This window comes from Otolemur garnettii, unplaced genomic scaffold (genome assembly GCF_000181295.1).
Source record: "Otolemur garnettii isolate 467f Iridium unplaced genomic scaffold, OtoGar3 scaffold00052, whole genome shotgun sequence".
Lineage (NCBI taxonomy): Eukaryota > Metazoa > Chordata > Mammalia > Primates > Galagidae > Otolemur > Otolemur garnettii.
The window spans coordinates 3,317,624-3,331,000 of NW_003852447.1; the positions used below are offsets into that span (position 1 = coordinate 3,317,624).

General features: G+C 35.7%; 1 protein-coding gene across 1 annotated transcript in view; it reads left to right on the forward strand.

Annotated features, from left to right (window-relative positions):
• The window catches only part of RALGAPA1 (Ral GTPase activating protein catalytic alpha subunit 1), a 224,124-nt gene that overhangs the window by 163,508 nt on the left and 47,239 nt on the right, over positions 1-13,377 (forward strand). Inside the window, exons 35-36 of the mRNA XM_023514391.1 lie at positions 4,559-4,682; positions 8,585-8,740. Coding sequence (XP_023370159.1) covers positions 4,559-4,682; positions 8,585-8,740 — 280 coding nt within the window. The remainder of the gene's footprint in view (positions 1-4,558; positions 4,683-8,584; positions 8,741-13,377) is intronic.

A 13,377-nucleotide genomic window follows, 5' to 3' on the forward strand; every position in this document is an offset into this window, starting at 1 on the left:
CTTAAAGAAGCAACTTCTGGTTTCATTGATTTTTCTGTATTTCTACTTCATTTATTTCCACTCTAGTCTTTATTATTTCCTTTCTTCTCTTGGCTTTTTTTTTTTTTTTTTAAGAGGTAAGGGTCTCACTCTATGCCCATACTAGAATGCAGAGGGGAACAGTCATAGCTTACTGTAGCCTTAACTTTCTAGGCTTCAGCGATTCTCCTGCCTTAGTCTTCCAAGTAGCTGTCATCACAGGCATGAACCACCATATCGGGCTTCTTTTGCTTTCTGTGAGTTGCTCTTCCTTTTCTATTTTCTTCTTCTGTTTTTTTTTTGAGACAGAGCCTCAAGCTGTCCCCCTGGGTAGAGTGTTGTGGCATCACAGCTCACAGCAACCTCCAACTCCTGGGCTCAAGTGAGTCTCCTGCCTCCGCCTCCCAAGTAGCTGGGACCACAGGCGTCCGCCACAGTGCCTGGCTATTTTTTTGGTTGCAGCTGTCATTGTTGTTTGGCGGGGCAGGCTGGATTTGAACCCGCCACCTTAAGTGTATGTGGCTGGCACCTTAGGCACTTGAGCCACAGGCACCGAGCCCTTTTCTATTTTCTTAAGGTAGAAGATTAAGTTATCGGGATGAAAGGTTTTCTTTCTTTCTTTCTTTTTTTTTTTTTAAGAGATAGAGTCTCACTCTATCGCCCTCAGTAGAGTGCTGTGATGTCACAGCTCACAGCAACCTCCAACTCATGGGCTTAGGCGATTCTCTTGCCTCAGCCTCCTGATTAGCTGGGACTACTACAGGCGCCCACCACAATGCCTGGCTATTTTTTGTAGTTTGGCCCGGGTCAAGTTTGAACCCGCCACCCTCAATATATAGGCGCTACCCACTGAGCCACAGGCACCACCCAAAAGCTTTTCTTTCTTAATATAGGCATTTAGATTTGTGAATTTCCCAATACGTACTACTTTACCTGCATACCATCAATTTTGGTATGTTATATTTTTATTTTCATTCATCTCTGTATTTTCTAATTTTCATGGAGATTTATTCTTTGACCCATTGGTTACTTGGGGAGTGTGTTGTTTTATTTCCACACATTTGTAAATTTTCCACATTTTCTCTTCTTAACTTCTACTTTCACTCCATTGTGGATAGAAAATATACCTTGCATTATTTCAATCCTTTTAATTTTTGAAATGTTATTTTATATCCTCCTACATAGTTTTCCTGAAAGATATTTTATGTACGCTTAAAGAGAATATATTTCCTGCTACTATAGGGTACAGTGTTCTGAAGATGTCTTTTAGGTCTAGCTGGGCTATACTGGTATTCAAGTCTTCCATTTCCTTTGATATTTTCTGTCCAGTATTAAAAAATGGGGTATTAAAGTCTCAAGTTATTATTGTGGAAATGTCTATTTCTGCCTTCAATTCTTCCTTGGTTTTATATCGTGTATTTTGGGGCTTGTTCTTAGATGAATATATGTTTGTAATTTGTGTGTCTTCCTGTTAGATTGGCCTATTATCATGAATTGTCTTTCTGTATTTATAACATTTTTTGTTTTAATGTCTAATATTGCTGTAGCTCTCTTACTTAGATTTTGGTTATATAATATTTTTTCCATTCCTTTGACTTTCTACTTTGTGTCTTTGAATCAAAAATAGATTAATGGTAGTTGTTATAGGCTTAGTTGTTTGTTTTGTTTTCTAGCAACTTATCTTCCCCACAGTATGTAGCCTCTAATCTCCTTGCTCAGATTTTTAAAAAATTGTTTTTTACCCTGGTTATTTAGGGTGCTTCTCTGTTTTGACATCTGCTTACTGACCAAAGTTTATGCTTTATTCTCCTTTGTCCATTAGATTTTTATTGTTTACTGTTGGATGTGAATGCCTTTTAAAGTTCAGAATGTTTATGGTTTTTTATCCCACATTCACCTAGAGATGAATAGTTTTGAAAGTTCGCTTTCTGACTACCACAAAAAGGATACAGTTTTAGGTATGTACAGTCTTTCATACTACCAGGAATGACTAGATGTTTTAAGTCTTGGGTTCCTAGGAGTTGACTCTGAGTTCAAATAGGGTATTTATAAATAGGGTATTATTCAGTGTCAATGACACTTTACCTGTGTTAGGTGTGATAGGTCTGTGTATAGCTTTGAGAATGCCTTCTTGTTCTTCATCTTCCTCTAATTGTTCCTGATTGGGTGTAGCCTAGTGCATATGCGCAGGCTGTTCAACTTCCACAATTGCTTTTCATAGCAGTGAAAAGCTTTTCAATCTCTTTTCCTGATTTTTCTTCTGTTAAACTTCTGCTGCTTTGCTCTTTTGTTTGTGTCAGTTTCTCCTAGTTGCTTACCTCTAAGCTCTGTTCTACATAAAAGTCAGTCCCATCTGGTAGAGATGACACTGATTTCTTTGTCCTTATAACTTGCCTTTCACCCTGGGAAGAACCTGTTTGTCGCTCTGTCTGAGTTGGAGTCAGAGACCAGCTATTCCTGGAGTGACTCCTCACTCTGTAAGTGGGCACCTGGGAAGATACATCCAACAGTAGTCCCTGGTCTTCCCCACTTGCTTTTCCTACTGGAAGCTCTATACCAGGCGTCCTCAAACTACAACCCGTAGGCCACATGCGGCCTGCCTAGGACACTTATCCCATGCGCCGGGTGTTTTTGCTGCTGCTGCCTGTCCTGCTTAGCAGCCAACTTGTCCCAGGGCCCACAGTCTGGCCCTCCAACAGTCTGAGGGACAGTGAACTGGCCCCCTGTTTAAAAATTTTGAGGACCCCTGCCTATACTATGAGCACGTTGAAATAGGAAAGGTTGGCACCCTCAGCCTTTCACACTTGGAGCTTCTTCCATAAGGGAGGGGGCAGCTGAATGAGGGAGGGGAGACCTGTTCTTTTCAGCCACACTTACCTAGAATAGAGCTTCTGTAATATGGAGCCAGGGAAGGATGACAAATATCTTCAGTAATCTGCCTCTTCCAGATGAAACCATAGCCTCAGACAAGGAGCTGGAGAGAAAGGGAGCCTCTGTCTTCTAGGCCTTAGTAGATTGCCCAGGGCAGATCTTTGGCAACAAAGAGCTATATGTAGGGTAAAGGGACTTTTTATAACTCATATGTTGTAAATCCTGTGTTCTTACCAAGATTTAGTAAATTTTCTTGAATGAATGTTTTCCCATTTGCTGTATGACTTTAGGACAATATCTGGAGATTAATGATATCTTTAAAAAAATCATTTTCAACAGCTAAGTCATGTTTTGCTTGGGAGACAGACTACAAGGATATTTACTCTGCAATTCTGGAAGTCTCCTTTACCTTCAAATTATATTTTACTGCTTGCACTAGATTATTCTAATAGTAACACATTGGGCATGCTGAAAGTTTGTATGTTTACCACCTAAAGTGAAATATTCCCTTTATTGAAAGCAGCTAAAACCATGATTTGGCAACTTTATTTAAGATGAACTGGAAAACATGGTGGTCACATTAAATTTACTTTAATTCTTATTTCCTTGTTGTTGATTGTAGTTTGTTTTTCAATTCCTACATGGTACAGCAGTGAAAACTTTACTTCTGTTCATAAATTTAGTAAATTTTCTTGGATGAATTTCCCATTTGCTATATGACAGTATTTGGATATGAATGACACCTTAAAAATATGATATATCCTAGTTAACTTGGAAAGCCAAATTTCAAATCAGAAATTTTCTTTTCTGAACACTTTTAAATTTAGAAAAAACTAAAAATAAAATGTCTAAGATGCAATTTCTAAATTGTGCAATTACTCTGCACAATTTTATGTTTGTATATAGTCATTTACTACATAATGATGTTTCTGTCAGCAGTGCACCACATATACAGTGGTGGTCTGATGAAATTATAATACCGTATTTTTACCATACTTTTCTGTGTTTAGATACACAAATACTTAACCACTTGTTAAAGTTGCCTACAGTAACATGCTGTACAGGTTTGTATAGGAGAAATAGGCTATTCCAAATATGTATCCTTGGTAGGTAGTAGGCTGTACATCTAGGTTTGTATAAGTGCATTCTAAAATGTTCACACAATAACTAGATTTCTAACAACACATTTTTCAAAACAATCCCTGTAGTTAAGCAGAACATGACTGACTGTGTATGTTTCTTTTTCTGTGTTGTAAGTATTCTAAAGAAACAGATCATTTCTCACTCATCTACTTGTTTAACCTGGGATTCACACACGTCATGAGACAGACAATTTTTCAAATGCTTTATATGCTCACACCTATGTGACTATCCTCCTTCATACTCTTCCTCTTCATTTATCAAATCTTTCTTAGCTTCGCCTAACTCAATACTTCTTATTTAGGTTTCTTTGTTTCTACAGTCAGAAGTACTCATGCATTTCTTCTGTTGCAAGGGCAATTTTGTAACTTTTATAATTTTTTACTTGTATTTGTCACCTTCTGTAGACCATAAGATCTAAGACTTTTCATCTTTTTATTGCCATGTAGTTTGTGCCTAGAACTTAATTTTTGGATGAATGAATGTATAAATTATGATTAAATGAATGGTATATTCTTTTTTTTTATAGCCGAGAGACACACAAGATTGCAGTATTTTATGTTGCTGAAGGACAAGAGGACAAACACTCCATTCTTACCAATACAGGAGGAAGTCAAGCTTATGAGGATTTTGTTGCTGGTCTTGGTTGGGAGGTATTGTTTTTAAATTGTGTGAAATATCATTTTATTTGTATTTGGAAGCAGAGGGTTATTTTTAGGAAGTACAACAACTTAAAAATGGATTTGTTACATGGGTTTGTAGGTGCCTTACATGTCATCTACAAATACAGCAGTGATTGGGACTTTGAAAGGAAAGATGTTTATTGTCATAGAGACAACATATTATCAAAAAATACTAAATTCATAAGTTTAGAAGATCTAGATGTTCCTTACAGCTGTGACCATCACACTGATGTTCTTTTTTTGTTTTTAGACTTGAGTCTCACTCTGTTGCCCTGGGCACAGTGCCGTGGCATCATCGTAACTCACCTCAAATTCTTGGGCTCAAGAGATCTTCTTGCCTCAGCCTCCCAAACTGGTGTTCTTTAAACTAAGATACAAGGGCTAACCAAAGCTTTCCAGAGTCACCCAGATACACTTAGTAGAAATGCTTTGATAAGTATTAAAAAATTGTCAATAGAATTTCTGTTAAAAAAAATTATAAGTGTTAGTAAAAGTGAGGGAGACATGTAAAAGAGGAAGAAATGGAGGTGACTCACCCTTCCCTAATTTCAGATTTACTACAGAGCAATGCAATTGAGATAATGTAGTAATACTGGCCTAAGAATAGATTTATAAAATCAGTGGAATGGAATTGAGAGTCCAGAGATAAACCCACACATCTATAGTCAGCTGTTTTTGACAAGGGTACCAAGACTATCCAATGGAGAAAGAATAGTTTTTTTCAACAAATGATGCTGGGACAACACCAGCACCAACTTTTGCCATATGCAAAAGAATGAGTCAGACCCATATCTCATACCATATAAAAAAATTGGCTCGGCTCAAGTGGCAAAGACACCAGCCGCATACACCTAAGGTGGTGGGTTTGAATCCAGCCCGGGCCCGCCAAATAACAATGACGGCTGCAACCAAAAAATAGCCAGGCATTGTGGCAGGTGCTTGTGGTCCCAGCTACTTGGGAGGCTGAGGAAGAAGACTCGCTTGAGCCCAGGAGTTGGAGGTTGCTGTGAGCTGTGATGCCACAGCACTCTACCCAGGGTGACAGCTTGAGGTTCTGTCTCAAAAACAAGAACAAAAAGAAAAATTAACTCAAGTCAATCAAAGACCTAAATGTAAGACCTAAAATTATAAAACCTTAGAACAGGATATAGGGGTAGATTTTTGTGATCTTGGATATTGCAAAGGATTTTCGGCTAATCAGAGGACACCTAATTTTTAAAAGAGAACCCAAATAGACAATTCTATAGAAAAAGGTCTATAAATGGCCCATAAGCACATGAAAATATTTGCAACATTACTGGCTATCAGGGAAATACAAATCAAAACTATAATGAAATAACACTTCATACCCAGTAAGACGGCTAGAATCAAAAGTCAGAAAATAACTATAAGCTAGGATCTGAACCCTCATGCACTGCTAGTGAGAATGTAAAATGGTATGATCATGGGGGAAAACTGTCTGGCAGTTCGTCAGACAGTTAAACATAAGAGTTGCCATATGACCTAACAGTTCCATTCCTAGGTATATACCTAAGAGAAATGAAACTGTATGTCCACACAAAAACCTATATGTGAATGTTTATAGCAACATTATTAATAATAGCAAAATGGTTGAAATAGCCCAGTGGATGAGTGGATACACAAAATGTAGTATTTCCGTATAGTAGAGGATTATTCAGTCATAAAAAGGAATGAAGTGACGTTACATACTTTAGGGCTGAGGAATGACAAATTGGTGAGTTTTCTGGGTTTTCTTTTTGCCTCATATATCCCAGATTTGGAGCTGAAGAAGCTAGCAACCTAGAAATACCAACAGATACAGTTTTGCATTGGGGAACTCTGAGTAAAGGATGCATGAGATTTTTTAAATTATCATTTCATTTCCTCATGTGACTCTCCAGATATTTAGTTTTTTAAGAAGTAGAAATCAACAAAGAAGTTTTAAAAAGTAGAGATCAAAAATGTTAACCGCAAAGTAATACTAAATTGAGACTCTACATAATCAGGGACAAAGGAGAATTGACTTGAAAGTAAATCATTTTATTACTAAAACAAAAATTTTACTGTAAGATACCATTTATCACCTACCAGATTAGCAAAGATCATAAAGTATGATAATATATTTGAAGGGGCATGAGGAAAACAGGCATTTTCATACAATGTTGGTACTAACTATGGAGAGCAATTTAATAGTGTATTTCAACATCAGAAAGTTTCACTTTTAACTATTGTCTATAGATCTACTTTCACAAGTGGAATGTGGTATGTTCAACATTATTCACTGCAGCACTGACTGTAATAGCAAGATTGAGAAGAACCTAAATATCCTTCAAGTAAAGAACTAATTAAATTATTGTACATCAGTAAAATCTTCTGTGAAGCCATGAAAACAAAAAAATGAAGAGGCCTGTCATTGAGTATTTTTCAAGATTTATTACAAAAGGCAAAGAGCAGAATACTATATATGCATGCACTGTGTGTGTGCAGAAGCTCATGTTTGTATATGCATGCATACAGACTTGTAAGAATTTAATTGTAAAACTGGGCATAGTGGCTCATAACTGATCTCAACTACTCTGAAGGCTGAGGCGGGAGGAACACTTGAGGCCAGGACTTTGAATGTAGCCTGGGCAACATAGCAAGATCCCACCTCTAAAATAACAAAAAATAATCAGGCATAGTGGCATGCACCTGTAGTGCCAGCTATTGGGGAAGCTAAGGCAGGATTATCACTTGAGTCCAGGAATTAAGAGGCTATAGTGAGCTATGATCATGCCACTGAATGCCAGCCTGGATGACAGCAAGACTTTAAAAAAAAGAAAAGAATTGTATGCGGAGAAAACCTTTGGAGAAATGCTTGAATTGCTTTCTGTAAGGGTAACTGAGTTAGAGGTGAGAAATACAGAAAGAAGAATTTTAGTATATATTTTTATACTATTGAATTTCTAATTAAGTGTATTAGTGGGTCAAAAAATAAACTTAAATAAATTAAATTCTTGAGGCAATTTTATAATAATAGTATAAAAACTAATCTGTCAATCATGTTCATTCATTGGTAACTGATACTGATATTTGAGGCATGTTGAATTAACATGGGGCAGGGATTTTGTTTTGTAATTCTCAATTTTATCAAACATTCAGATTTTATTGCAGTAAAACATTGGCATAAATGGTTTTCTCTAAATGGAGAGATACAGATAATTTTCAATTTTTCTTTTTTCTTCTTATTTTCTACAGTGAACACAAATTCTTGGCTTCTGTGCATCACACCAGTCAAGGGAATATAGTGAAATGCAATGACCCTAATATTAAATGTGTATTATATTTATAATCAGGAAATAAATTTTTTTAAATCCTTACACAAATTAATTTGTAGTTTTTTAAATGCAATTATACTTAAGTTATGAATGTTTTCTTTTTGTTCTGAGTTATGATATATACAAACCAGGAAGCCAGTTTTATGAGTAAATATAACACATCTAACTTAATCATTTTATTAAATTAACATTATTATTTTAGCTTTTCTCTGAATCATTTCCAGATTTGATGTTTGCTCTCTGGCTTGGGGGTCCCCTGACACTCTTTATAATATACTACTAACACCTAGTAGCCTAACAAAAGATGTATCGTACACAGCAGTTGATTTGTTTCCTAATTAACTCCTGCTAATTAGAGATCCTCAAATACTTTAGAAAAAAATACAAGTGGGAACAGATCGACACTAATGAAAAATTCTAGATTAAGTATTGGTTAATAACATGCAAAGACTTTGTTTCCAGTGTTTTTAGAAAGAGGAAAGTTTGAATCTTCTCAATAACATTTTTGAGTTTTGTTCAGTTGACTAATTTTATGTGGTTCTTCATTGCTTTTAGATAAATCTTACAAACCATTGTGGTTTTATGGGAGGATTACAAAAAAACAAAAGTACTGGATTGACCACTCCATATTTTGCTACCTCTACAGTAGAAGTAATATTTCACGTATCAACAAGAATGCCTTCTGATTCTGATGATTCTTTGACCAAAAAAGTAAGTTCTGAGGAAAAAAGTAGTTTAGAGTTAAAATCTTAGTAATTAATTAATACTACTTATGCATAAATATGTAAGTAATTAATTGATCAAGCACTATTTCTACTCTTCCCCCAATACTGTCTTCATAGACAGGATTGCTATACAGTAGCAAACTGTATTTTTCTTAAAGAACAATGATGTGACTGAACATTACAGTCTTTATTTTTAATAAATTTTTTTGTGTATATTTGAAGTTTACAACACAATGTTATGGTATAGGTATAGATAGTAAAATGGTTACTGTAGTGAAGCAAAATTATCCGTCCTTTTACAGAGTAATACTGTACAATTTTATGAACTTTAGTCCTCACGTTGTATATTAGATCTCTAGACTTGTCATCTACACAAGTCTACTGGTCCCTATCTCCTCCCTCTCTCTCCTACTCTACAGCTAATAATCACTGTTTTATTCTCTTATCTCTGTATATTTGATCTTTTTTAAATGATTCTGCATATAAGTGATATCATACAATATTTTTCTTTCTGTGTCTGGCTTATTTCACTTAGCATAATGTGTTCCAGGTTATCCATTTTGTGGCAAATGGCAGAATCTCCCTTTTTAAGGTTGAATAATATTCCATTTGGTATATATTACGTATTTTCTTATCTATTTGTCAAACAGTGGGCACTTATGTTATTTCTATGTCTTGGCTATTGGGAGTAAAGCCACCATTAACATAGGAGTTGTAGGTATCCTTAGGAGGTGGTCATTTATCTATCATCTTTTTAGTATTAGCATCCTAACAGGTGTGAACTGGTATCTCATACTTGGTTTTAATTTGCATTTCTGTGATGATTAATGTGATGTTGGACATCTTTTCAATACCAGTTGGTCATTTTTATGTCTTCTTTGAGGAAGTGTCTGTTTGGGTCCTTAGCCCATCTTTTAATCAGGTTGTTTTACTGCTGTTGAGTTGTAAGACTGTTGATAAGCTTTAGATATTAGTCTCTTATCAGATAGGTGGTTTGCAATTTTTTTTTTGCCCAGTCTGTACATTGACTTTTCATTTTATTGATTGTTTCATTTGCTGTGCAGAAGCCTTTTAGTTTGATGTAGTCCCACATATTTTTGTATTTGTAGCCTGGAATTTTGGTATGATATTCAGAATAACATTGCCAAGGACAGTGTCAAGTAGCTTTTCCCCTATGTTCTCTTCTAGGCTTATGGTTTCATGTCTTATATTTAGGTCTTTTATCCATTTTGAATTGATATTTGTGTATGGTGTAAGACAAGGGTCCAATTTCATTCTTTTGAGTGTGGACATTTAAGTTTTCCCAGGACTATTTCTCGAAGGGACTATCTTTTCCCATTCATCTTCTTAGTGCCCTTGTCAAAAATTATTTGAGCTTATTATGTTTGGACTCATTTCTGGACTCTTTATTCTGTTGCATTGGTCTTTGTTTCTGATTTATTCCAGTACCATCCTGTTTTGATTACTATAGCTTTGTAATATAACTTTAAATTAGGGAGCATGATGCCTCCAACTCTATTGTTGTTTTCTTTTTTTTTTTTTTAAATGGTGCCATAATAGGACTTTGTTTTTCTTATTCACAGTATTGCTTTGGCTATTCAGGTTTTTGTGGTTTCATACAAATTTTAGGCATGTTTTTTCTATTTCTCTTAAGAATGGCATTGTAATTTTTGGTAGAGATTGTATTCTATCTCTATATTGCTTGGGGTAGCATGAAGATTATTAATTGTTCTCATCCATGAACACAAGATAGCTCTCTGTTTGTGTCTTCAATTTCTTTCATCAATGTTCTGTAGCTTTCAGTGTACACATCTTTCACCTCCTTGGTTAAATTTATTCCTATGTAACTTTTTTATGTTATTGTAAATAGAACTGTTTTCTTGATTTCTTTTTTAGCTAGGTCATTACTTGTGTATAGAAATATTAGTGATTTTTGCCTCAGCACCTGTGGCTCAAGTGGCTAAGGCGCCAACCACATACACCTAAGGTGGCAGGTTTGAATCCAGCCTGGGCCCGCCAAACAACAATGACGGCTGCAACCAAAAAATAGCCAGGCGTTGTGGCAGGTGCCTGTGGTCCCAGCTACTTGGGAGGCTGAGGCAAGAGACTCGCTTGAGCCCAGAAGTTGGAGGTTGCTGTGAGCTGTGATGCCACCGCACTCTACCCAGGGTGATAGCTTGAGGCTCTGTCTCAAAAAAAAAAAAGAGAAATATTAGTGATTTTTGTATGTTGATTTCACATCTTGCACCTTTATTGGTTTTATTTATTAGTTCAAACACTATTTTTGTGGAATCTTTGGGGTTCTCTACATATGGGATCATGTCACCTGGAAATATTAATGCTTCTTTCCAATTTGGGCACATTTTATTTCTTCTTCTGGTCTGATTGCTCTTACTAGTACTTTTAGTGCTGTGCTGAATAAAGTGTCAAGGGTGGGCATGCTTCCCTTGTGTCAGTGAAAAAGCTTTCATTTATCCCTTTGATTATAATGTTAGCTATAAGTTTTTTTTTTTTTTGGCTGGGGCTGGGTTTGAACCCACTACCTCTGGAATATGGGGCTGGCACCCTACCCCTTTGAGCCACAGGCGCCGTCCAAAGATTTGATTTTTTTTTTTTTTTTTTGCAGTTTTTGGCCAGAGCTGGGTTTGAACCCACCACCTCTGGCGTATGGGGCTCGTGCCCTACTCCTTTGAGCCACAGGCACCACCCATAGCTATGAGTTTTTCATAAGTGACCTTTATTATGATCAGGCACTTCTCTTCTAAACCTAAACTGTCAAGAGTTTTATCAAGAATGGATGTTAAACTTTGTCAGATGCTTTTTCTACATCAATTGTGATGATTGTATGGTTTTTATCTTTTATACTGTTAATGTGATATAATATCACATTGATTTGTTTGCATATGTTAAACCAGCCTTGCATGCCGGGGACCAATCCCACTTGATCATGATGTGTAATCTTTTAGATATGTTACTGGATTCAGTTTGTGTAAGTGTTGATCAGAGAGATTGACCTGTAGTTTTCTTTTCTTGTGATCTCACTATCTGACTTAGGTATCAAAGTGATGCTGCTAGCATTGTAAAATGTGTTTGGAAGTATCCCCTCTATCTCTATTTCTTGGAAGAGTATTAAGTATTGATAATTATTTTTCTCTGAGTGGTAGAATTCATCCATGAAGCCCTCTGGTCCTGGGCTTTTCTTTGTTTGAAGATTTTTAATTGCTTCTTCAATGTCTTTACTGGTTATTAGTCTGTTCAAGTTTTCTATTTCTTCCTGTTTGTCTTGCTAGGCTATCTTTTTCCAGGGATTTATTCATTTCCTCTAGGTTATTCAAATTGTTGGCATACAATTGTTCATAATAGTCCCTTGTGACCCTTTTTTTATTGCTGAGGCATTGATGAAAGTATTTCCATTTTCATTCCTGATTGGTTACAGTCTTAAGGCAATTCACGTTCAAGAAAATGGGTATATAACAAATTGAAAAACTTCTGTGTATGTTTAAATTTGCAAAACTGTATTTCAGATCCCTTACACAGCGGTTCTCAACCTGTGGGTCACGACCCACAGGAACTGTATTAAAGGACTGCGGCATTAGGAAGGTTGAGAACCACTGCCTTAGCACATGGACTAAGATAAAACATTTATATTGATTGAAGGAGAGGGGGAAAATAAAATTTTATTATGTTTATGTTGATTGAGGGCTGTATAATGATTATACTGATTGAGAAGAACTTAAAATGTAAATTAAAAGCTCTAAGAACACTGAAAAAATAACATGCCATATGATAAATTTAATGCTAAATTTAATGTTAAAACTAATAATAGCAGATAAAAGATGCATTATTAATTAAATATATATTGCTACCTTAGAATTAATAAAGGATATGGTGGAATATATCAATTGATGGCCCACGGCTATTAAAACTTATACCACATGTTGCTATAGCACATACAGGCATTTAAAAATCGTTGTAGTGTCTACAGAGATACCTCAAAGTATCAGTTGTATATATTCAATTCATATTTGGTTTTGTTAGTGAAAAAACATTTTAAAAAGGAAAACCTTGTCCAACATTTCTTTCCTTTACCTTCTCCTTCTATTTCTTCTCCTCAGTTTATTTAAAACTACTGCTAAATATAACCACCCATCAATCATTTTACATAGTATTCTTTTGCTTGATAGCAGAGCTCTTCATACTTTTTAATAAGCTATGAAACAGTGTTATTCTCATACCCTTTTAAAAAGGAACTTTAGAACTCTTCTCAAATATTTATATATTTATTTACATTCTAAGATATTTTTGGAAATTGCCAGTGAATAGGTAATGACTGGGAAGACTAATGAGTGCTAATTAGAATGAATAGTGGGGGTGGATAATCATAGGAAAATATATTCAACAACAAATTTGCCATGAAATTTCTTGCCATATACTTTTTAGAAGTACAAGATGAACCATGAATACTGACAAGTAGATGATAGTAATAGGATTAGAATAAAGCTTCATTAAACTTCTGTTGGCTCAGAGCCCATAGCTCAGTGGTTAGGGCACCAGCCACATACACCAGGGCTGGTGGGTTCAAACTGGCCTGGGCCTGCTAAACAATGACAACTACAAAAAAAA